Source organism: Morone saxatilis, unplaced genomic scaffold, assembly GCF_004916995.1.
Source record: "Morone saxatilis isolate NCDOM2014 unplaced genomic scaffold, NCSU_SB_2.0 Contig15, whole genome shotgun sequence".
NCBI classification, from domain to species: domain Eukaryota; kingdom Metazoa; phylum Chordata; class Actinopteri; family Moronidae; genus Morone; species Morone saxatilis.
The window spans coordinates 5,413,208-5,437,929 of NW_023339707.1; the positions used below are offsets into that span (position 1 = coordinate 5,413,208).

Consider the following 24,722-nt stretch of genomic DNA (forward strand, 5'->3'; position numbering starts at 1 on the left):
TTGGGGGGGGGGGGGTCAAAGCATGTCCCCCTGCTGCCTGGTCTGTCTTGTAACAGAAGATAAGCCTTGGCTGCCTCTTGTCTCTTGTGTAACTGAAAAAGGAAACAGCACCACAGAAGTAGCCCCCCCACTTTTTTTTTGTGTAGAATTTAAAGGCTTTCAGTAATCTAGTTCAGGCTTCGGCCACATACTGCACATCTTCTTCAAGCGACATAATGTGGGTATAACTTTGAGAAGGCCATGCATCACTGACTTGAAGTCCGTGAGATCATTTAGTATCTTCGTGACACTTGGCTACTGTGAACCATCTGTACGGATGAACAGAATTATTTCAAGAACTTTGAGGAAGTTCCTTAACACGTGACAGCACAAGACAAAGAGGGAACCATGGCCATGGCCCTGACAAATGCTTGCCAGATGTTGAAACTAGAAAATGTACAGAATTAAGAAGAAAATTAAGTAAAAATGTAAGTAAAAGTGATAACAATCAACGGCTGCCTTTTCAACCTCCATGCCAGCGGGGTGGCAAAGCGAGTAAGAAGATACCCTGAATTCCTACCAGCTCAAGGGTGATGTTTTGCAGCTGACCCTGACCTTTGACCTTGTTGCGGAGGGGGGGGGGCAACAAAAGAGGGGGATTTCCCTACCGCAAGCAATAATGGATAATAATAAAGCCACATTATTGCTGTCACATAAAATTGGCCAGTTTGGACTTAACCATGCACCGATTTAGTCTCCGCTGGAAGCAGAAACCACCTGCACTGTGCGAGCACCGCAGATGACAAGGCAAGGATGAGGGGAGGACAACTAAAAATGACAAGGAGAAGTGACAAATTGAATAGTCTCCTGCAGGTGGGAGCCGTTTGTGCTGGCACTGTGTTGGTGGTTGAAAGGAGCGTGTAAAATCACCAGGACGTTCATTCATCAAAGGCAGCTGATGTACAATGAGCGAATAAGCAGCTATGATTAAATGGTTTCTTATCTCTGTCTGGAAGCGGGAGGCGTGGTGACGTTCAATGCTCATGAATATCTTTTTATTTGCGAAGCCAGTGTGAATTGAGCCCGGCTTTGATTTGTTTTAAACCTGAGCTTTAACACACAATGGAGGAGAAGAGGTGTGAATCATGCCCCCGAGCATTCGTGCCCATGTGGAAAACCCCATGCCTCAGATCGTGACAAAAAGTCACCAATCCAGGCTGCCTCCTATGTTTCTCACGTTACCTCAGTATGTTCATTGATAGCCTAATGGTAAGATGCAGCAATATATGCACAGATGCGTTTATGCATTTAACGTTTGGACTGAGAAGAAAGCTGTCAATACGCGTCTTTGTGCTGGGGGGGAAGCCACATTGTGTAGCCACCGAGGGCTTTAAACCAGAGCTGCGAGGTGTGTGTCTAACTTCTGCATTCTGTTTATCTATAACAGCAACATGGGATTAAAAAGTTACAACACAGAAGGTAGGCTACCCCTTGTCTACAGAGCGTCACGCCAAACAGAATGCGAATATCTGGTGTTTTATCTTCATACCCATCCCGTCAGCTACCGCAGGCGACATTATCAAAGTTTATTTTTTCCTTGCAGCGTGTCCCATTTAATGTACTGTAAGGGTGCCGAATATAAAAGTATAGTCAGACACTTTAAAAAATTTCACCTATTTCTTAATACAACGTACGCGACGTGTATGTTGGCAAAAAGAAAAGACAACATTGAATTGAAAGCTTTATGACTGGAGTTTGGCGTAATGCTCTGCCCCGTGCATGAGAGAGCGGAACGTGAACACAAGCAACGTGAAAAGGTAATGTCAAACTTACCGACTGAAGGAAAAGCAACGTCCGGACATAATCCCTCTCGGTGTTGAGTATTTCATTTAAAACGCAAAGCCTGAGCCGCTGCTGTCGGTCCGAGTCCTTGGCGGCGTGGATACCGTTCCCCAGATGCCCGTCGTCCTCTTCCATGATGGTAATTCAACCCTCAGAAAGGTTGCTCTTTACAGAAACACTCTTGTCTTTTCCTAAGTATCCACACTTCGCTGAGTTGGTGCTTCAGTCCATTTTGCAGCCGCGAGCTTTCCGAAAAAAAAGAAAAGTCACGAGCGGTGATGCGCGACGCACCACGCACTGGAAATAAAGTTCACCTAAAGTCCCAAACAACGAGCGGAGAGAGCCGGGCTGTGTGGTCGCAGCAGCACCAGCTGAGAGCGGCCGAGGCAACAGTAGATCACTTCAGACTGGAGACCGTGGACAGGAGGAGGAGGAGGGACCCAGAGACACACACACAGCTCACTTTCTGCTATGAGCACAAACAAACAACATGTTCACAGACACATCAGCACCCGAACACTTACATTAATGACTGTAGTATGCAATGTTGCAGTGGCTCCAAAGGGGACAAGAAATACAATATAAGACTAAAACTACTGCAGCCGCCATGAACTAATTCAGACTGCGTACTGGGGAATAGACTTAAACATATAAGCCCATATAAGTATACTAAAACGTAATAAAACACAAAAACAAACACTGTATTCGATATCATATTGTCCCACGCTCACTATATTGTTAATCATTTTGCCTTTTCTGAATTCCACAATGAAATGTCGGTTAATGTAATTTTAATATAGCAGACATCCTACCTTTAAATCATGCTGCCAAATACAAATAATTTATGGTATTCAATGGAAACAAAACCATAAAAGGAGCGAACAAAATGGTGGCTAATAGTTACATTGTGTATACAGCAATTCAAATGTTAGCATTCTTCCTTCAAATGTAATATACTCTAGGTTCTTAAAACACAATGAACGGTCAGAAACACTTCTAGGGTTTATGGAAAATGTACCTAGATGAATGTTTTTACAAAAGTAAGTCTTTTAATGGCGGCCTATATTATTGTTTAATATTTATAATAAGGTGGTAAATGAATGTAGTATTTCATCCCTACCTGTCACAACAGTACCCCACCTGTAGTCAGCAAGTAACCTTAAGAGGAAGGCGCCCCCTGGTGGATACAGGCGGAGGAGAAGGAGCACTCTGTTGAACGGCTCACTTTAAAACAAGCCCCGGTGCAAAGTCAGGTCCAGAAACCCTCTCACTTCGTAATGTGTGGGGTAATGTGCACTGACTGGTCTCGTGTTTATTGTGACTCCAGCATTACCACATTGCACGCGGGGTCATGTGAGTCTCGTGCTTGAATGCTGCGGTCTCGGCCGCTACCGGACGATGACTCCATTGTTTCTCCAGCCAATCTGAAAACGATTGTGTCACCTGGTCCTCTCAGTTGTTGCAGTATAAACACGAATTCAAATGGACAGTGTGTGAATTTAAACCAGTTTAAGGGCGTAGAATCGGGTGCTTTGATGAATGGAGAAGACGAACAGCTTAAAGCTTACATCACAACCTGTTATGGTTGACCTGCTACAAATCATATCTTCGGTTGCAGTAACGTTACGGCACACCTACTGTCACAGGTCTCGCCCCGGAGCAGATGGCTGCCATATCCGGCTTGTTTCACCGCATTCACACACCACCGTTAACGAAGAATCCGTGTGTGCTGTAAACACTCATTACAGAATAACTGCATCTCATTCTGACATCATTCTGTCTCTAACTACTGAAAGTGATGGGGATCTAAACCTAGACCCTGAGGTGCTTCTGGAGAGAAGTGCTGTGAACAATAAGTCAGATATTAGGAATGGGAGAAATTAAAATGTCAATAATAGTTTTAATTGATGCATGTTACATTCAATACCCATTGTGATCCTCCCACACATAATTGCATACATACATAACTTCTCTCGCTATCTCAGATGAGGAATGCAACAGACAACTTGTAAATGCCTTACAGTATCATATATTTACATATCATCCTCCGCTTCTGTACATGGCAAATCCTTAAATATGATCAAACGTCAGAGGAGTAACATAGGATACAATGTATGACTGATTGTATGTAGTTTCTTTGAAGCATATTTAATGTACTTTTTTTCCTTCCAAAAAAAGGCATGTGCATAAAGCACTGTCATAAAAAGTGAGTCACACAATTAGACATGATAGGTTAAAAAGTCCACGACGCCTCTTCTTCATTCATATTTCACAAGATAAAACTCTTCCTTCAGCAGGGTTTTCTTTCAAAATGCACACAAGTACAAAAAGACATGTAAGGTAACCAAAGGGAATAGAAAATAAACATAAAATGTGCTCAGTGCATTAAGACTTTCCAATATAACAAAGAAACTAGAGGTGTTTGCCCTGTTCCATCTCTGTGATAAATAAATTCACATTGTTACAGGCAGACAGTGAGAGGGCTTGAATCAAAACCAAAGTACAGTGAGTAAACAAAAGTGAAACAAATTGTGAAGCCAAAAAGAAAAAAAGGTTACTAAAACGTATGTGAAGGCAAAACTGCACATTTCTGTCATCCAAACTGAACGTAACTGACAAGGTTAAATATTCTGGGTTTAGAATTTTAAAAATACAGCTTTGATCAGCCAAAATGTATAATGCTGTTAGCTACATCGAGTGTTTTGGCCTTTTAATCCATCACCACAGATTTGTTTGGAGGAGCGAGACACTTCAACTGTGCTATAGTTCCGTTTGGTGTTGGCAGAGACTTCAATGTTCTTTGTGGTCATTTCATATTAGCCCTGCAAACATCGAGTGCAAACTCCACGAGCTCTGTAACTACTCTCATTATCAGTAAACTCAAATGTTACCAAGCAGTAGGAGGAAACACATTCTTGGGCCATGTCTTGACTGAGAAACTTTAAATTTTCAGCACTGTATTGTCTTAAGATTCTCATTTGTTTAAAGTGACATAATTTGTCTTTAAATGCCATTTATGGGACTTGGAGGGGTCACTGAGACTCCTTGTAGTGTAAATGGTCTGACTGGCGGAACAAGCATACATATGGCCACGTATACACACACACACACAAACAGTGCAGTGGCTGCTGTGAGATGGGATGACTTTCAGACTGGCACAGAGACAGCGCAGGTGTCAAAAATGACATCCGCACACAATAATACAACGGAAGAATCCTATAAATCATCTGGAAAATAAAAAATATATATAAACAGCAATATTTGTGTGCTCAGTCAATTGCTGCGATGGCCAAATGTGTGTTTGCACTAGGAAGACTTTAGCAGGTGTCTCTGCATGTAGATGACAATTTGTTGTAAAGTTAGATTATGGGTTAATGCTGTCAATCGTTTCTTTGTTCTCTTGAAGCCACCTGCCCTGAAGCAGCTGCAGCGATGTTGTTTTCAATGACATTTTTTATGACGCTTACATGTTTATCTCCTTAGCAAAAATCCAACCGCGAATCTGTTTGATTAAAACAAAAACAGATATGCAGATCTGGATTTTTAACACCGCTCTGTATTACCAAACCATCATGAAATCCACTCGTATCACTGGGCTTAAAGGACAAACGTTGCACAATTTCAGGAAGGCCAACAGTGTAACTATTGTATTGCAGTTTATGACAAGCAGAAACTCTTTTGCCACAAAGCATGAACCTAAATGAGGAGAGACAGTCACTGTTGAACTTCAGCCAGTCAAATCTTCAGTGAGTGGCTGCGACATAGAAATGTAGCTTTTTCCACCTTGGCATGGTTTTTGACACTTTGCTCTCGGAGCCAAAGGCAGACAGTGTTGATATATGTATTCATATAAATAACAAAACAGTACAGTATAAATATAAAGATTCTGTGTGAGTGTGTGCGTGTGTATATGCAAGCACAGTTGTAAATGGTGTATATGAGTATAGGAGAAGAGTGCGTGTGTGTGTGTGTTGCTGTGTGCGGTTGTGAGCCAGTGTTAGGACAGGACAGGGGGGTTAGAGGTGAGGCTTTCCCTCCCCCACCTCGTGGAAGAGCGAGGTGTAAAACTCGGGCTCCAGTTGCTTGTTGCGGTAACGCTGGACAATCTCAGTTATTTTCTGCTTCCGCCTCACGTGAGGCGGGTTGTACAAGTCACTTTCCAGACGCTTCCGTCGGCACACGTTGATGACCGTTTGCCGCACGAGAAACCCTGGGGAGAGGGATGCAAACACAGGAGCTCATCAGGGACAGTTTGTGATAATGTACAAAGGAATGCAATGCAATGGATGAATCCTAGAACAAGTGATAAATCATGAAAATGTATAGCCACAGCACCTTCTAATCAGATAAAAGTAGTGAAGATACACTTGAGTGTAGACTTGTGTTTTTAAAAGTTAAAGAAACTTTCATACACAGCTTCCAACTATGCCACCTGCTGGCCATTACATGCACTTGAGCTTTCCTGTGTTTTTCCAAGGCGAAGTTATGTATCAGCATGGGCGAGAGAAATACTTCAAATGTTTTCTTTCTCTCTGTACGCGATCACAGCTTGTGCAGCCTACAAGCATGCAGATGCAAGTTCAACTGGTGAACACAAATAACAACCCTGCCTTGTTCCTATTACAAACCGTAACTTCTGCATTGAAAAACAAAATAAACAGATTAAATGGAGTTGGTTTCCTCTGCACTTCACACTCAAATACCAACCATAAAATATTAATGCGTGCATATATTATAATTTCACAAAGTCAAATCAATGATCCTAATAGATTCAGCTGTGGAAACCATGTGATGCATTACGACTTGTTGCTGCTCCATTCTCTCTGATGAGAAAAAAAGGAAATGCATGGTAGGGAGGGAAAGACAAAGACAGATGTGAGCTATTACCTAGCGCTCTGCGGCTGACCACCATGCCGTCCACCAGGGGAATCACCATGCCAAATTTACCCACAGCTCCATGCAGCCGGATCCTGAAGAGCCCCGTCTTCAGAGGGTGGATAAAGATTAGAGGAACATCCTTCTCAAGTAACCCTGACCTGAAGTAGAACAACAGAGAGGAAGATGATTTAACAATGACTCCAGAATAATATTTGAGAAACCGTGGCACAATACCAAACATAGTAAAAGCACTAACTTCATAGATAATTACCCAATTAATACTTTACCATGTATCTTGACAGATCAGACTGATTTCATGTAGAACTTAGATGTAAATGAAACAACTGAAAGAAAATGTGTCTATGTATGACTGGCCTCCTCCTCTGGTGCTGTTTTCGGCAATTGGATTGAAAATGTCAATTTAGCAATCTTCACAAATGCCTCCCACCTATTATCGTTCAAGGGACCTGGGCATTCAGAAATTGAGTTACCTCACTAATGAAATGAACGGTTGTCAGATCAGATCAGATCACACACCCTCTCAAAAGGTGGCATTGTTCATTTGGTTGAACCATTTAAATCGGCTTGAGGTTTGTGGTCTGTGGCCTCAGTTGACGACAGCATGTTATCTCAACCTTAGAAAGGATGACCAAAGCTGTACAAATGACTCATTTTTCACAAAAACTGAATATCCCTTTGTGTTACTTCACACTTGAGCTAGTGTCACAGCTTTGCCACAGTTCCTTTTCTCTGCCTGCTTTTGCACACACTGCGTGTTGTGCTTCCTGTTTCGCAATGCGTGTGTTTAGGCACTGCATGTTATCCTGCGTAATAAACAGAAATGGAGCACATGCTGTTTTGCAGAATTGTTTTTTTCTTCTTCTTCATTTTTGCACCCGACGAAAACCAATTCATGGGTCATAAGTTCTCCATATTTGCAGAAAAGTGTTTTGAGTCTGAATACCTGCAGGAAGTGCTGTTGCTCATGCTAGCTTCCAAGCCTGTGCTGGTTTCCGCCAAGAGATCAGACAACGGGAAGTTCTCTAAAAACACAAAAACAATGGCATTCATGTACCCACATCCATTGGTTAAGTACTTGAAAAAACAGCTTTTTACAGCCACCTTTTAAGGCTGCAAAAGCTGATTATTTTTATTGTTGTGGAGAAACTCACTGACTGAACAAAAGAAGACAATAAAGAATAGTATAATCTATGGAGAGTATGTGCCTACCGATATCATCAAAGCGCTCCACCCAAACCACAAACACCTTTGTCTCCGGACCCAGTGGTGGGAATGACTTTCCAGTCGATGACCTCTTCGTCTTTACCAAAGGACTCAGCTACGGTAAGAAGACAAAACAGTGAGTGTAAGAAAAATGAAAATTCATAATCAGTGCTGTCCACGTCCACTTCAGATAACCTCACATAAGCCAAACTGTACCTTTTTGGCAGACTCCAGGTTTTCAGAATGGTTGGGGAACAGCTCCAGTGTGAGATTGGGTTGTTTGAGTAAACCGGGCATGAGGTCTGTGTTGCTGTCTGCCTCCACTGTGGAGTCACTGTGCACTGATGACTCCTCTGGGAAACAACAAAAGAGCAAATGGCAACTCTGTCAACCCCAAATCCCTCACCGAGTTTTCATAATATACAGTGTCTACCAATTCACATTCAAGGGAGTGAATGCTGACCAGAGTTTTCTGTCAAAGATGGAACAACGAAGGCAATCTCTGTCAGAGCATCAGCGTAGTACAAAACTTTCTTCTCCCCGTTGAACACTGAACCTCCTGTGTCCTCAGGAGTAGCTGCTTCCTCTACAGAAAAAAACAGAAGTTCAACATTGACTTAGTTACCACAAATATCCAACATGCAGATAACCAGGCCATGATATGCATTCGCCCACAGACCTCCTCAAACCTAACGCATTAGTTGGCTTAGTAGCTCACCTGTTTGTTGTATATCATTGCTGTCGGAGCACGAGTTGAGGGACCAGCTGGTATCTAGGTGTCCCGTCCACCCTGGGTGGCGTCCCACGTCCACAGGCCAGCCCAAGGACAGCAGGAACTCCAAAAAGTGGGGCTGGACGCTGGACGATGACTCCACGTTCCTAAGGATCTGATCACCACAAGCACGAGAACACACACAGATATTTTTATACACATCTTGTCAAAGAACTAACAAAGTTAAAATTCACACAGAAACTTTTGCAAACAACCAATCAGCTGGACTTCCCTCACCTCAGGGCTGCTTTTCTGTCCAGCCCTCACATAGAAAATAAAGACAGTGTCAAATGGTCGGCAGGGAAGTAGGTCCAAATAGCTGATGTCATCAAAAAAACCTGGCAAGGATGACTCCAGGCCAATCAGATGAGGAGGTAGACGACTGTTGTTGGGCTCCTATCAATAACAAATGAATGAACATACATTCTAAATTGACTTTATTTACAAACAAAATGGTATAACATTAATGATTTATACATTACAGTATCATTATCATTTATCATTATTATTCATTCAACAGACTTGAATATAATCACAATGCAAAAGTACCAATCAAAGTTAAGTATAAGTAAGTGGAAAGCTTGTATACAATATTTGATTAGATTTTCTCGTGAAAAAACGGACAAAGTGGACAAATTAAGTTTAGCAACCTTGAGCGCCTCCAGAGACAGAAAGCCAAAGTGAGAGAGGAAGAGGCGTGCTGTCTGGAACTCCTGGGAGGGTGGAGGGGGTTTGCAGTCTGTCTGTGGGTCAGGGAAACGCTTGGACTTCCAGATTTCCTCGCTGTGCCGCTCCAAGGCGTTTTCATACTCTATCTGCTTGGTCATCAGAATACGCAGCTTGTCATGCTGAATTTCCAGCTGAAAAAAAGAAGGGCATGGGGCATGTTTTTAAAGATCATTTTAAGAGGCTGTGGCTGATGAACGGCACTCGATTGCATAAATCCAGAATGAACCCACAAAAGGCAAGTCCCACAGTCCAAATACTGAGGTGTCACATCCCAAACCTGATGTGAAAAGAGTTCTAGTGTGCAAAGGTGCTTTAAAACATTCAAAGTCCCCATTTTACTAGCTAAACATGTACAATGTAATCCAATCCAGTACAACAACTCTTCAATAAATCCAGTCTTTGTGAAGCTTTTAATGTTCAACAGTGCGTCAGAGAGGTGTTGGTTCAACTCTGTGGTAATTTTTTCCGTCCGTAGTTAGTGGTGGTTTTGGATTGCATTACAAGCTACAAATTATTGCAAGGGTATTGCATTGGATTGAGAAACTGGAACAAAACGATCATCATACGTTTGTCACCAAACCAGATTATTTGACCCCTTTTTCCCCGCCAAGAGACATTTTCAGAAATTTCATCTCTCCAACAACTCACTTGTGGATAATTACTCATCGGTCTTGAATCATCCTGCCAGCCCATACAACACACCTGAGTTTGTATAATAACAAATAACATTAGTGACATTAGTTTACTTTATGGCTTTATTTTAGCCATGGCAACAAACAATCTTGCTTTATCTTATTCCCGTAGTAGAATAATTTCATTTGTGTGTAATTAGTCATAATGTGGGTACTAGATCAATGACAGGGTCCCACAGGAAACAAATCTCACCTCTTTACTGACAATGTCGTCCAGGTCAGGGATACTGACATCAGCTTTAACAAGAGGAATCTTATCCACCTCTTCTGGGAAGGGCCTCTGCTTGACGTTGTACTTGATCCCCACATCGTTGTTGGGCGTTGGACGGCCCTCAGGAACAAACACCTGCTGTGGAAAGAGAACAGATTTGTGGTATCAGCAAAACAGATGTGGAGCTTCATGTTTTACTAAAGCAAAACTCTAGCATGTCATGTTAAAACATTTCTGAGATGATTCGGTTTTAGCAATGTTCTCCTTCATGAAGCAGTAGTCTAACAGTGTGATCTCACCCTCTGATTGGCCCGAGCTCCTCTGGGTTGGTGGAAGAGCTGCATGGTCCAGGCATGTCTGCCAGCCGTCCCTCGGATTAAAACTGTCACTGATGGACTGGGGTCTGTGAGGACAGACGCTTTCATTTACGGACAGACAGGATGGCTTGTTGTTTTCTACATTTTAATTGACCAGTACTTTGCAGATGACTTACACTCTACTTTTAAAAAAAAATTAACCTTAATTATCTCCGATATCCCAACAAACCGCCAAAGGATGGATGATATGCTACTTACTCTGCTCATTGCCGAGAGGTTGCTCCAGCATGGCGAGGATGACCGAGTTGTCCAGGACAAAGTAGCGGAAGTTGCTGGCTCCTGTGGCACTCAGTCTGGCGTAGCGTATCAGGGTGTCTTCATTCAGCAGACTGCAGGTGGATGCAGTCCCACTGGGGGAAGGGAAGGCCCCCAACACCTGCATGATACTGGGGAACACCATAGCAAGAACATAAATATACAGTACAGAAACTGCATCAATATGAACAATTTAGTACAACAACTTTTGTTGACTTTCGTTAACAAGATTTAAATGTCCAACCAAAGATACAAAACTGGCAGTCAAAAATAATGCAAATGTGGATTGTTGAACGGACAACAGTTTTTTTTGGAGAGGTACTATTTCCTGCCGATGGCCCAGTACATGTAATTGACAAAGCATATATGTTCGAGGGAAGTCTCAAAACTGAATTTTAATTTCAGTTTTTTTTTCTTCAAATAATAAAGATTAGATAACCAAAAGGCTGTTTTGAAAAATAAATGTGTTGCAACTGAAAACTGTAGAAACTCTGAGTCTCACCAGGACAAAGTCGCCTCAGCCGCATCCTTGACCCTCATTGAAGCTGGGTTGTGCTCCTTCTCCCCTTTATGTCGGACTTCCTGTTCCTGTCGGGACTTGCTGCCAGAAATTCCCAGCTCCACAATCTCCAAAACCTCTACCAAACAATCCTGATCCACAGAAAACAGAAGAGGCGACAGTATCTTATAGTATTAGTATACATTTTTCTTTCCAAATAAATGTCTCATTTAGGCTGGACTCAAACATGATTACCAACAAAATGTTCCTGACTAAATTTCTCTGAGAGAAATTGTAAAGTTTCCAATTTTCTGTATTTTCTCGGCTTATTTTTATCAAACAATATTCTCTCCCCCCTTTTACCAAACAACAATTTAAGGGAAATTTCCATGCTTTAAACCTACCTTCTCATCCAGCATGTCAGGGTGTTCAGTGAGCCACACACAAAGAAACTGGAACGCAGCTACAATCATGGAGTGGAGGTCACGAGATTGAAGAGGAGCCGGACGGCTACACTGGTAGACAATGTATCCACATATAGAGCTGACAGCACGTTTACGGTCTGCAGAGTCTACCCCCACCTTCACCTGGTTGAGACATATACAAAAAAAGTCAAATTACAGTACTAGAGAACTTAAGCATTTATATAAATCCAAATAACCTCATGTAACCTCCGTGTTGCCTCGTCCTCTTCTCTCTCTGCTCCTCAGCACCCTTCATTTGTGTGTTATCAAGAGCCAGATATTTACATTTTATAGACAATTACTGTCTGTTTTATAATGTGATCTTATTTGGAGACTGACACCTCTCATAGCGTATCATAGCAGGTTCACTAGTTGGCTGGGAACAAGTGTACAGCCATTACCAGGCAGAGAAACTGCAGGCCGCTATCCAGAAACTTCTCTCATTCTGGTCATTTGTGGTACTGTGTTGACAGTTTGAGGGCAACTCCCATGTTGCACATGGGAATTTCCGACTTAGAAGTCGACATGAACCACTTGAACGCACCATTAGTTTTATTCTCTGTGAGGCTAGACTGTCTCATTTGGGCAGGAGGTGCACTAGTTAACTGGGGCCAGGGGTTAAGCCATCTGAAAGGTTAGTTTCATGGTAACATCGTTTATTTTTTCTGTAAGCCTACTAGGAGGAGCAAATCCAGTGTTTACCTTCAAAAAAGCTGTTTCATAACAGCTTTTATTAAGTGAAGTGTTGGTAGAGGTGGCAATACAACAGCTTCCAAGATGGTACGACAGACAAGTGAACTAAAAGCCACACAATAGCCTCACCTTGGCCTGGCCAGCAAGTAATGCAGCAGATTGTTACAGTGAGCTTCTGTGGTGTTTGTAGCTTTACCTTGGCAAGTCCAGCCAGCAGCTCCAGGGCAGCCAGTGAAATGCTCATGTCTTGTCTCCACTGGGAGTTCAGTCTCTGGGTGACTAGGTGGATGCTGCGTACCAGCAGGCCCGCCGCCGTATCTGGAAGAGCTAGACCATATAACACCCCGAAATACCACACACCGCAAAGAATAGAGCAAAGCAGAATTCAGGCCAAACAGCTGAGGTATACAGGACAACAGGAAACATGTACTGGATGCCCAGTTAGTAGATATGTCTTAGTATTGAAAACATGCATTGCAATAGAGATTTAAATCAGTATAGCACACAATGTTGATAACAATTCAGGCAGACTGAAGAATAGGTGAACTGCTAACGAATAGGGCTGAGCGATCAAGTTTTGACTTGGAAAGAACAGAAAACTTTATGCATGATATAATCAACCAAAACTAAATTAATTAATTACCAGGCCTGGTCTGATAAAAATCCACAACACACAAATACATGAAACAGAAATATACTGTTGTTATCTCGTGGGTTGCTATGGATTTGTAACATATGGGGATGTTCTGCTGCTTTATGTGGAACTGACACAAGAAAGTAGTCACAACTTGTCGTACAGCATGGTTTCTCAGTTTAACCTACAATAGATCTTTTTCACAGCAGCCATTTGACATGAAATACCAGGGTAAACACAGGTACTTTTATTGTTGTTGTATTTGTCCTATCCAAAGTAAACATTTCTCGAGCTGACTACCCATGTCAGGGTTTCTATTAAACACACTAGCTGATGTAACTAAAAGTGATTGTGTTGAGGCTTCTGCATTGAGATCATTAGGACTTTCAAAACAAGATAAATCCCAAATCATGCTGAATTGGCTGCAGTGTGTGAACAGCTGTCCCCAGACTCCTGCCTACTCTACAGCCTCATTTTTCCTGTCCAGCACTGTGCCTCACAACACAATGTTACCATCCCGTCCCACAGGAACTCTGCGGAATACCCCCCCATTTCCTGCATGGCAAAGTTGCCTATAAGCAGTACAGCTTTCAGCATAAATGGGTATGAACTTGTGTGTGAAAAATTGAGACTGTCACTGTCATTATTGACATAGTGTCCAACCCATTCATTTAGGCAATCATCGCTCAGCCCTACCGAGGAAAAGACGGAATCTTTCAAATACTTTTGATTAGGCAACATTGTTGCAGCTAATCAATTACTGAAAGAAAAGCAACCAGCCCAGACACTCCATAACACAGCATCACAGCAAATGACTTTGGTTTCACCTACAAAGACATTTCACCCAACGCTTCTTAACTCTGTATACCACCTTAACCACGCTAGCTATAAAGAAGAAATGCGTTCATTCAATAAGTTACATGTTTTGCATTGACCAGCACACAGGTACTGATCACATGAAATTCCAGCAAGCCTGTTATGCAAAGCTGGCACCGTTGTGTTAATTCACCGAGCACAGTGGTATCAGTTTATGTCTCTTACCGTAGTCTCGAAGCAAGGCCTGGGCAGGGCGCTCAGAGTCTGGGCTGGTGGCCTCTGTGCTGCCCCCGCTGGTGAAACTAATGCCACTGTTGGTACGGCTGTGACTCTGACTCCTCACTGTCATGTGGCTGCCATCTATACTCCCCTGCCACCACGAAAAACACAGCAATGTTGAGGTCCAGTTCACACTGCTTCTAGCATCATAAACTGTTAATCGTTTAGCAGTAGATAGCAGTGAGCTGGGCTTACTGTTTCAGTCTGTGCACCAATGGATTCCAACAGCGCTGAGTCTTGAACAATATTTAGCATTGCACCTGAAATAAGTATTATTCTTATTATTGTCTTATTATTATTAATAAGACTTTAACACAGTCCAAAAGCGGTTTAAGTCATAAGTAATATGGAAAGGCTAAATAAATAAGATATGAAGTAGATACCCAGGATGAGCTGTGTGTTGGTGGGGTCAGTCTCAGTCTGCAGTGCTCCTATGAGGACATTGACGAGACGTAGCCTCAGGGACAGGAAAGACACGGGTTGGTCATGAGGCCACCCGTCCTCCTCATTGAACTTCCCTTCCAATAAAACCTAGAGCAAAGCATTAACATGGTAAAGAACCTGGCCTAATTGTTTTTAAAAAGTGGCTTTATGGTGCAGAAAATGTTTCAACAAGGATTTCACATAAGCTACATGAAAACGCTGTGATGAATGTATTCAATTCACACCACCATGAAACATATCCAGCACTAAAGTGGCAGATTTCAAATAAATAAAATGTACAGGTACCAAAAACTGTTACCTCTGATTTGATGTTACCAAAGTGATGTGGCAATGGCAGCATGGCAAGCAGGATGTTAATGGAGGCTCTCCTCAGGTCGGTAGGATTTACATACATCTTGAATTTGGACAGCTCCCTGTTAGAGTAAAACCAATGTCATGGACTTCAAGAGACAATATTCTCAAAATCTCTGAAGATAAATCTCTCTCGATTTCTCCAGTAAATAAAAGATGCTAATCACATGACTGCTCCAAAACCTGCGTCTTACCTGTCTGGTACAATAGTCTCCAGGGCAGCTATGAAGTAGGGCACTACCACATTGATGCCCTTCAGGTCAGTACAGAAGAGAGAGGAAGAGTTGAGAATGATAGAAGCCAGGACTGGTCTACAGATGAAATCAGAGATCTGGAGACCCTGAATCAGGACCATGTAGAACCTGCAGAAACAGAAAGAAGAATTAGGGCTGCCTCCTAATAATCGACTTAATCATTAGTCGTCAAAATCTGTTCAGGAGCTGTGCTTTGCCATCAGGACTTAGGTATCAGGGGAACAGACCTTTTCTCTGTTAACACAGGGGGTCCCTTACCGCTAACTGCTCATTAGCAGTCCTATTAGCGGACTGTACATGGATTGGGAGCTCGAAGGACAGGGGGAATTAAGAGCATAGGAGCAACGGGACCCAGCGGAGAATGCTATGGTTCCGGGATGAGCGGACCAACAGAGGCCAGCTGATTTACAACGGCTACGAACAGGACTATTATGACTCTGGGGATGAAGACATGAGGGGTTCAGGCAGTGACAGGAGAGAAATAGAAACGGAGTAAGGAGCAAGTTTGTAGCGAGTTAATTAACTGTGAACGATATACATCATCCATCATATGGACCAGTATTTGTTTTTGTGAAGTTGGAAGTCTTGGACTATTGGCTTCATTAATTACGAATACTACTCGTCTTGCACAGTTTATAATCTTAACAGCAAAACCCTAAAATTGCACGCCTACAGTTAAACTGGAGATATACTTGCTTTTTAGCCATGCATTTGCATCACGGCACAACGATTCAAACAGACGCAGGATACGCGAGGCAGCCATCATGCACACATAAACACCTAGTTAAAAGCAAGTATATCTCCAGCCTTAGGCTGATGACAGTTTGAATTAGCATTCAAATTAGCAAAATACTATAAAAAAATATTTTACCTGGACAAGTAAACAGGCAGAATCTCTTCTCCAGTTTTCTTGCTACAGAAGATGCGGCACAGAGTCCCACAGGCCTCAGCTCGTCCTGCCTCATAGCTCTCTGGGAACTCATTGGCATCAAACAGAGGGTTGGACACCATGGAGTCTGTAGACATTTGGGAACCCTTCCTTCTCAGCTCCAGACCTACTTGAGTGGCTATCGCTGTAGAGAGTGTGAAGAGACAGAGAATGAAAGGACCCTAAATTGTAATATGGTCATTAGTATACATGCATGTATGTATGAGAAACAGGCAAACATAGACATGTAGCTATTATATGCACACTACAATAAAAAAGTAAACATAGTAAAACTTTGAAAAACAAAAAAGCACCATAAAGCAGACATTTAATCGCTATTACAACAAGAGGGAACAAAGACCTCAATGACTGCAAACACACACACATCATTTAAAAGCATTCAAAAGGGAACTCTGACACAAAGAGTTTGCCATTTATGTTCTACCTATCACTGGCAAAGCATGACCGAGTGCAGTGTGCTCGTAATAAAATGTTTTCAGCTGCAAGACCACAAAGCAAAATCCCTGTGTCAGCTCCCTCGCTGTTGCAATTATATGACTGTCACTCAAGGTACAGGACATTCACTTCATGCGTTGAGGCACCAAACCAATAAAATCAAAACTCAAGTGAACTGACAATACAAAAGGAAATTACAAGAAACAAAACATTAATGCTGAACTTGAGGGGGGTCTGAAACCAAATAAGGATTAGTGTGACCCAAAGGAAAATAAAATGAGAACTTAAAAACGGGGTGGCGTTGTCACAAACTGGCAACGTTATGGTTGAGACAAAGTGGTCAGTTGGTGAAACCCATTCAATCACCTTTGGAGAAACGCTGAGAGAACGCTGGTGAACTTTTTTTTTTATATATATATATATATATATGACAAGCAGTGGGAACAGAAAACAATGGCGATAATGGCGATGATCATGAGGAACTCAACTAAAAAGCAGGAAGATTTGTCAAGAAACGCAAATCAAGTGAGGAAAAAAAGCTGCCGTTCCTACTTACAAGATTTATAAGAAAGGAGAATTTGGATAAAAGAGGCTGCAAGATAACAGAAATAGTGGAGAGACACAAAATCAAAGCAGATCCAATATTTTGGGATCAATTCATATCAGGCATGAATTGTGTTGTTTTTTTCTTTTTGTTCTCCTCAAAACATGACTTTTGACCCATTACAACTCTTTAACATTAATCAGACATAGTAGACACGTGCAGGACACTACACCAAAAAGAGAAAAATAAATGGAGAGCCAATGATGAGCCAAATTTCTTTTCAAATACCAAATACTGTATGTGGTGTCACCGACTCCTCTAGTGATGATTTTACCAATAAAATGACAATATGAAGTCCTTAGCATATGGTTATAGTCTATATGCAGTTTTAGCCAGGTTTAAATAGTTGGTAAATGTAAATGGATTAGAATCAGATGGAAATCTCATACCAGGCCACTTCTAACCAAGCCCTCCACACACAGAAAGGCACAACGAAGTTTCAGAGAAAATGGTGAAAAAAAGAAAAGGATATCCCGAAGACATACAGTAAAAAAAAAAAACATAACAGACACCAAAAAACTCAGATAACTCCACAAAAACACATACTAATGAACAGCAACAAAACACCCACCTGCCCATGCATAAATGGAAACGCTATTAGCCAACGTCTCACTTCTTACCCGTCATGCTGGGGTCTCGGCTGAGGCCGCTGTGGAGCTTACAGTGGACCAGAGCAGCGTCAAAAAGCCACTGGCCGAACAGGTTGAGGATGCTGTTGACCTTTGGCCGTGCAGGGGCCGGCAGGGGCCGAGACTCCCAGCTGCTCTGGTTGGGGCTGGAGAGAAGGGTCGGGGAGGACGAAGTCTGCTGCTGCTGCTGTTGCTGCTGGGATGCTTTGGTTGGTTGACTACCGCTGCTCTGCAGGGTTGGGAGGGATAGAAGAAGATGTTTTTTGCCCAGGTGTTGACAACATGACTAGTGTTACTAACAGATCACACACAGAGAAGATGAGTTGAGATTTTCTCAATTAAATGGGACAAAAGAAATAGCGGTAGATGTGATACACACGTTGATTTTGACAAGTGTAATGAATGCTTTAAAAAAAAAAAGTCTTTCTGATAGAAATCTCTATCACAAATGAATTAGCGCTGTTCTGTCTATAGATTAGCTTGGAAATAATGATATGAAAGAGAGAGACGTAAACTTTTTCTAACTCTGCACTTATTATTTTCTATGGTTCAATGGAACGCTTTAACTTACAGTTGAACTCTTGCTCGTGGTTTTGGTGACCACTGTATGCCGTTGCTTGCGGCTGTGAGGGGGCGTGGTGTTGGTGATGGACGGGGGTGGGGACATGCTCATTCTGTTGACGGGGGTGGGCGGAGCACTGTCAGCTCTGGGACGTGATATACCTGTTGGAAGGAAAGTAAAATGAGCTGGGGACCTTCGCTAGTGTTTTCCCCTCCATTTCTGATTAGCCCCAGCAAACAAGGAAAAAATATTTATCCCGCCATTTTTCCAGTGGACAAAACATGTTAATATTAATGGGTAAATATAATCATTTGAAGCCATTTTCCAATTTCTAATGTTAGAGAGAAGAAGAAGAAAAATGAAGTGGCTTCAGAGTCTGGGAGTTGATCATTGACAATGTTCATTCACAGACATGCAGACGGTTAGACACAAATCAGCAGTAATTGACATCCATCCATCTTGATTGACCTTTTTTTTGTTCCCCCCCCCCCAAGACACCCCTTGTTGATGATCTTGTAGCTTAGTCTGAATGTTTGGGACATACCATTTTGCTATAGCAAGACTAACCCCCAGTAGTTAATATCATCACCACCAATAAATAGACCAATCCATTACATGCCCATCTCATTATATGACATATCAGCTGATGTTTGTACCATGAGAAAGCAGCACTGGACAAAAAGTGAACACCCTCTCCCGTACATCTCTCTTTTCAACAGAGACACCTAAAGAGAAGAATACACACTGACATGTTTCTATTCAAATGTTTAAACAGATATTACTGACTGACATCCTCCATCTTGATTTTACTCAGACGTAGTGCAACAACTGGAAAGGAGTAAAACGATTACAAGAAATGAATGCTTGGAATGGCTTTCACTATTCACATAATCACATATACTTTACACTTCTATGAACCATTTTCAAACAATATGTGTGTTTTAGATTTTTGAATGCATTTTTCCTACCCTGCATGGTTAAAGTTGACTTTTTTTATTAGCTTGAGTGAAATAACAATAAACACTATGCAAGCTTTTGGTGTAAGTATTAACTCTTTGCATGTAATACAGGACAGGCTTTGCCTCAGCCCATGCAACAATTGTGTCATTTTGATAATAGTAAACTTATGTTGAATGTTATGGGTTACCTTTCTAAAGCAGTTAGCTGCCTCGAAGTCAAATATATAAAACACAACATCATGCATTGCAAATCTATCAGTAATATAAACATGTTTTATAGTATGATGGCTAAAATGTGAGGGATCTTACTGCTATGTTTTTCATTTAACTCTGAAATGTATTCCTTTGTTGGCTTCTGAACACTGACAACACCCTCTTAAATGTCTCATGACATTTATCATTTTGAACTCGGCATCCTCTTACCCAAGAAGGCATCCACTAGGCAACTGACGCCCCTCATGGCCCTGAAGAAGATCTGGGGTAGCTGTTTCAAACATGGATGCAGCACCACTTCATGAGGGATACCGCTGGAGTTAAGAAACTGTTCCTGAAACTTTGGAGTGGTGCTCACTATCGCAGGGTTGCTCAGGTCCACGGGGTTGCTACAAATAAACAGAGAAAGAAAGAAATGCATGGATTAAGCGCGCTTATTTGGATATATCTGATGTCTGATTCTGTGGTGGCTTGGAAGCTTGGAATCAGTTCTGTGACATTTAATATTGTGAGCACTGAGATGACGACAGAGCAGTATCAGCAGGATTCTGAGATTCTGAACACATTTGGAACAAACTACAAAAGATAAATGAGATGACTTCAATTAATATGATTATATCTAAGAAGAGGAATGGGTTTCAAACTTAAGATTGTGGCTGCAGTGCCATCACGAGGAAGATGTTTTGGAGCAGACTGTGCAAGACCAAAGGATGGAAGAAAAGAAAGACTTCTCTGTCCCTTGCAACACATGGAAAAGTCATCTGTGTCTATTTAAGTTAGACTGATGGGGAAAGAACATCTCTTTTTCAGGCTGGAACCCAGGAAAACAACGGTTTATTCACCTAAGCATGTGGAGAAAGCGGTACCACGTCTGTGCCACACAGTCGTTGTCCATCTCTAAAGGAATCAGGTTGGCATCTTCATCAGGAACTTTAAAAGGTGGGAAGGATGGTCCGTGGGTAAAGCGCAAAAGCCTGGATTGAAGAAGTGAGACAATAATGAACAGATGACCACATCTTATTATTTTTCCCACTGACATTATTGCAACCGCCAACTGTTAAAAATTTGATTTGCTTCTCCCATTTGTGGACGCAGGAGTTAAACAGGTTAGACAACCCAAGTCTTATCGAACAACCGTACAATACTTTAAACAGAAACAAAACTCATTGTCAGTGACAAACTGTATTTAGTACTAAATCCAGGGCCACATGAAGTTAAGTTGTTCTAACCTGGAGGTCAGGGCACAGGCCACTCTGCTCCACTGCTCTACAACAGGAGGGTGGTGTCTCCAGTTGGCCAGCATCTCCCTTGCTGTCTTCCAATATGGCGGCGTGGGAAAGCAGCGTGCACATGCCAGGAGCCACACCTCAAACAACACTGCCATCAATTTCTCTGCCAGTTTCTCTGCCACCCCGACTGAAAGAGGGAAAAATATTAAAGGGATTATAGATATTAGTAATTATCATTATTAACTTACAAGAAATACAGCAAGAGGGATTGTGTGGCGAAGGGCGAGGCATACCTCCAACCGTGGGCGGGGCAAGTAACGTGTCGTTGATGCGAAGCAGGAAGAGCAACAGCACCTCCCAGGTTTCCCTCACCATGGAAATGGACTCTCGTGCCAATTTTTGGACTGCAGTCAGAACTTGCTGGCAAAGCCTGATGTGGTTCAGACTGTGCTGTTCAGGCCTGGAAGAAGACACAGAGCGTTCAGAGGACATGGAGGAAATTGAAGAAAATGTGTACAATATGCACCAAGTATACCTTTAAATACAAAAACTACAGTTAATGGAAGATGAAAGCTCATCTGTGAACATTCCTGACATACCTTGGTACAAAGACATTGTAGAGATGTTTGAGGATGGTCTGGACATACATATTGGGCTCCTTGACCACAGGCTGAGGCATGGAGTCCCTGGGCGACACCAGGGCCATCATCCAGTCTGTATACACATCCACACACAGCTTGACAGTGTCCCCTTCTAGGGGGAGGGTGAGGCCATAACACAGCACCTCCATGGTCCACTTCACCTAGGAACCAAACCAGTCTCATTAATCTATTTGAATGTTTTCAGATTATTATTAGTTATCGGCTTATTTTGTAGCATTTCGCTATGTGGCATGATTGTTGTTGGTCAGTTTTGTATGCCACTGCCACAACAGAAAATTACAGCTCTCAAAACAGATTTCTGCAAGTTCTGCAATTCTTTTGATATAATACTGTACCTTTACTGTAGGTCAATCTGTACTATGTCATGTGAGTAACCATAAGCAGTTTAGCACATCTGGTTTAGTGTCTCATAACACAGAGGGCCAAAGGTTTAGGGTAAGATGATGATGGCAATAACAGTACACTGCATCTCTTAACCATGTTTTAGTTTCCTGTGAGTCAAAAACAGACCAGATATTCAGAAGGCAAGTGATGAGTGAAAACCAGATCACTATTGTACAAATGTTACATTTTAAACATTGGTGTAAAGACAGTTAAGACATCCCAGTCATGTTTTCTCGCCTATTGTCCCAATTCAAGTCCTTAAACTGTATGTTCAGCACAGAATACAGATGCACACTTAGTCTGAAGTCAGCCTGCAGAACAGCCCTCCCTTGACAGTCTCCTGCCATATTTTGTATCATTTCCTACAGTGTTTTGTGTAAAAGAAGGGAGAGTAAATGTGGCTCAGTGGTGACAGAAGGGTTTATCCATGTTTTATCCTCAGCATGAATGAGGTTCAAAGCAACAGCAGCACTCCAGATGCATGGTGCACCTGAGAAGCGTTTGCTGAAATATTTTTAACCCAACGCAGCTCCTCAGATCTCTTCCTGACGCATGCTGTCACATCATTAACTGAAACTCCTGGCTAGATGTGAGCTCTGCGCCTGAATTGTTCACAACTGTGTGTGTGTTTCATCAGAGCACAGGGGAGACTTTTTCTGACAGCTGGTGTAAACCGAGCATACAAACAAAGGGATGAGAAATTGATCTGGCTTTTTTTTAAGTCAAAAAACATCTTAAATCAGACTCTGCTCTGACCCTACAGAGGGGCTCAGGACATCCTTATTAAACATACTACTATTGTTTATCACTGAATATATACTATGTGCCTCAGAGGCTTTAAGACATAAATAAGACATATTTTTTTACATAATCGGAGCACAACATGAAGAGAAAATACACAGCACATATACATAGGCACACTGTGTTCATTTTCATGAGAATGGACGGTGAAGTGAAGGGGGAACTTAACCGACAGCACTTAGCGTCTGTTGTGTTTCAGACCTAAGCCTCGTGCAGAGATATGAGAAGCTATCTCTGTAGCACTTCATCCGTCACACCTTTATATGTTGATAATGACATACTAGTAGCTGTACCAAAGACTCTTGAGTTAAAAACCTATGACAGCCACCTAGGTTCTGACTAATGGCATTTAAATGGACTTTGAGAGCAGGAGAAAAAAAAAAAACTCTGCTCTCATGACAAAAATTCAACACTTTAGCCTCAATGTCAAGACTTAGAGCTGGTCAAAATCAGGGTACGTAACGTACTGTCATCCCTACACTTAGACTTGGCATTAGTACTGTAGTTTCAGACCATGATTTTAAAGGCAGGAACTGGGAAAGGGGACGATTAATGAAGCCAAATATAGAGAAGACCTTGAATAAACCCTGCTCCACAATGCGAGCAACCTCAACACACAAAGCACAAATCCAACATAGCATTGGTCTTTGTCCCAAAGTTGTCCCAGCTAGGAACATGACTTATGGAAAAGCTTAAGCGCAGATATAGAGGGAAACATATGAGAAATTGCCCAAATCTGTGTGTGCAAACCTGATAATGACATACTATAGTAGAGTTTAAAGTTTATACATTTGCATATATTTCTCATGTATTTTTGTATTTCTCCCAATTGGGTGTTGTGCTTGCACTTCAAAGAAGTTAATGTCATTCAATTAAGTGAGGGGATTGAAATAGCACTTATATCTCACACCAGTGATGTAGGAAGCTGCTCCTTTAAGTTGATTACTGCTCAAATCGCAGCATGTCATATCAAACAATGGTCGTGCAGAGTAAAAATAACTTGAATTCCACCAGTGTGGTGACACCAAGCAGAATGTCTACAACAATTCAAACAGCTGACGCTCAAATTAAGAGATCAATCCCTTGGGTTTTTACTAACCGTGCCTCCTGCTGCATAAGCCATCTTTTTATTCAAAGTCCAGGCAATTTGTGCAGGTTTTGAGCTGACCGAAGCTTTGGTCACGGAGCTGCTAGCCCTCCAAAGCATTAAAATGATGTCAAACACTGAACAGTTGAACAGTTGCAAAGTACATTGGACCTCTTTCTCACCTCCTTGTCTGTTTTGAGGATGTTCTCTGTGGCGACAGGGCTTACAGCTGTGCCCAGAGGTTTGACCACAGCATTCGCCACCTCTGTGCCCACAGTGGTGGGATAGGTGTGCAGGACGCTGAGGTGGCCCTGGTCACTCTGCACCACCAACTGCAGCGAGCGCCACTCCGAGTACATGCTGCTGATGTCTACTGCACTCTACTCACACCTCCTGCCTCCACCTGCAGACACACACACACACCGAAGTCAACTCAATAAGAAAGATTGGGAACATTATGAAGAGGCCACTTAACTAATATCTTACACAAATAGACTGTTAGAGTACTTCTGCCAAAGCTGTCAGTATGTAACCTTGCTAACAGAGAAACACACACACCTCATACAGGATTCTGTTTGACAACTGATTTGATCTAGTCCATCAAAAGGTCCATCAAGCAGTATTTCAACTTTAACTTGTTGAACTGGTTTACTCCTGTCTTACGTAACTAACTTAGGTTATTTTGGTGGAAGGAAAATGAAGGATGAAAACGTACAACGACGATGAAAGATTCAATTATATTAGAACAATTGTCGTCTGGTGCAGTGCATGCACAGCGGGGTTAATGTGGCTAACGTTGGTGTATCAGTAAACAA

The 24,722-nt window shown here is 42.1% G+C and overlaps 2 protein-coding genes across 7 annotated transcripts in view; both read right to left on the reverse strand.

Annotated features, from left to right (window-relative positions):
- prex1 (phosphatidylinositol-3,4,5-trisphosphate-dependent Rac exchange factor 1) overlaps positions 1–2,238 on the reverse strand; it is a 77,009-nt gene extending 74,771 nt beyond the window's left edge. Inside the window, exon 1 of the mRNA XM_035656448.1 lies at positions 1,813–2,238. Coding sequence (XP_035512341.1) covers positions 1,813–1,956 — 144 coding nt within the window. The 5' untranslated portion in view covers positions 1,957–2,238. The remainder of the gene's footprint in view (positions 1–1,812) is intronic.
- A 1,463-nt stretch (positions 2,239–3,701) lies between these two features.
- The window catches only part of ralgapb (Ral GTPase activating protein non-catalytic subunit beta), a 21,811-nt gene continuing 790 nt past the window's right edge, over positions 3,702–24,722 (reverse strand). The window contains exons 2-32 of one of the 6 annotated variants that reach the window (XM_035656323.1): positions 24,090–24,310; positions 21,573–21,775; positions 21,267–21,433; positions 20,974–21,160; positions 20,587–20,718; positions 19,955–20,133; positions 18,582–18,733; positions 18,002–18,239; positions 17,334–17,369; positions 16,265–16,466; positions 15,334–15,501; positions 15,087–15,201; positions 14,728–14,875; positions 14,540–14,604; positions 14,291–14,435; positions 12,812–12,942; positions 11,863–12,045; positions 11,462–11,610; positions 10,903–11,090; positions 10,627–10,730; positions 10,310–10,465; positions 10,073–10,126; positions 9,346–9,555; positions 8,933–9,091; positions 8,642–8,810; positions 8,387–8,509; positions 8,140–8,276; positions 7,930–8,038; positions 7,664–7,742; positions 6,709–6,857; positions 3,702–6,031 (exon numbers count right to left, since the gene is read on the reverse strand). In XM_035656323.1, the coding sequence (XP_035512216.1) occupies positions 5,838–6,031; positions 6,709–6,857; positions 7,664–7,742; positions 7,930–8,038; positions 8,140–8,276; positions 8,387–8,509; positions 8,642–8,810; positions 8,933–9,091; positions 9,346–9,555; positions 10,073–10,126; positions 10,310–10,465; positions 10,627–10,730; positions 10,903–11,090; positions 11,462–11,610; positions 11,863–12,045; positions 12,812–12,942; positions 14,291–14,435; positions 14,540–14,604; positions 14,728–14,875; positions 15,087–15,201; positions 15,334–15,501; positions 16,265–16,466; positions 17,334–17,369; positions 18,002–18,239; positions 18,582–18,733; positions 19,955–20,133; positions 20,587–20,718; positions 20,974–21,160; positions 21,267–21,433; positions 21,573–21,775; positions 24,090–24,266 (4,608 nt within the window). In that variant the 5' untranslated portion in view covers positions 24,267–24,310 and the 3' untranslated portion in view covers positions 3,702–5,837. Of the gene's footprint in view, positions 6,032–6,708; positions 6,858–7,663; positions 7,743–7,929; positions 8,039–8,139; positions 8,277–8,386; positions 8,510–8,641; positions 8,811–8,932; positions 9,092–9,345; positions 9,556–10,072; positions 10,127–10,309; positions 10,466–10,626; positions 10,731–10,902; positions 11,091–11,461; positions 11,611–11,862; positions 12,046–12,811; positions 12,943–14,290; positions 14,436–14,539; positions 14,605–14,727; positions 14,876–15,086; positions 15,202–15,333; positions 15,502–16,264; positions 16,467–17,333; positions 17,370–18,001; positions 18,240–18,581; positions 18,734–19,954; positions 20,134–20,586; positions 20,719–20,973; positions 21,161–21,266; positions 21,434–21,572; positions 21,776–24,089; positions 24,311–24,722 lie in introns of those variants that run through there. The other 5 variants (XM_035656324.1, XM_035656328.1, XM_035656325.1 and 2 more) reach the window with 5 other exon arrangements.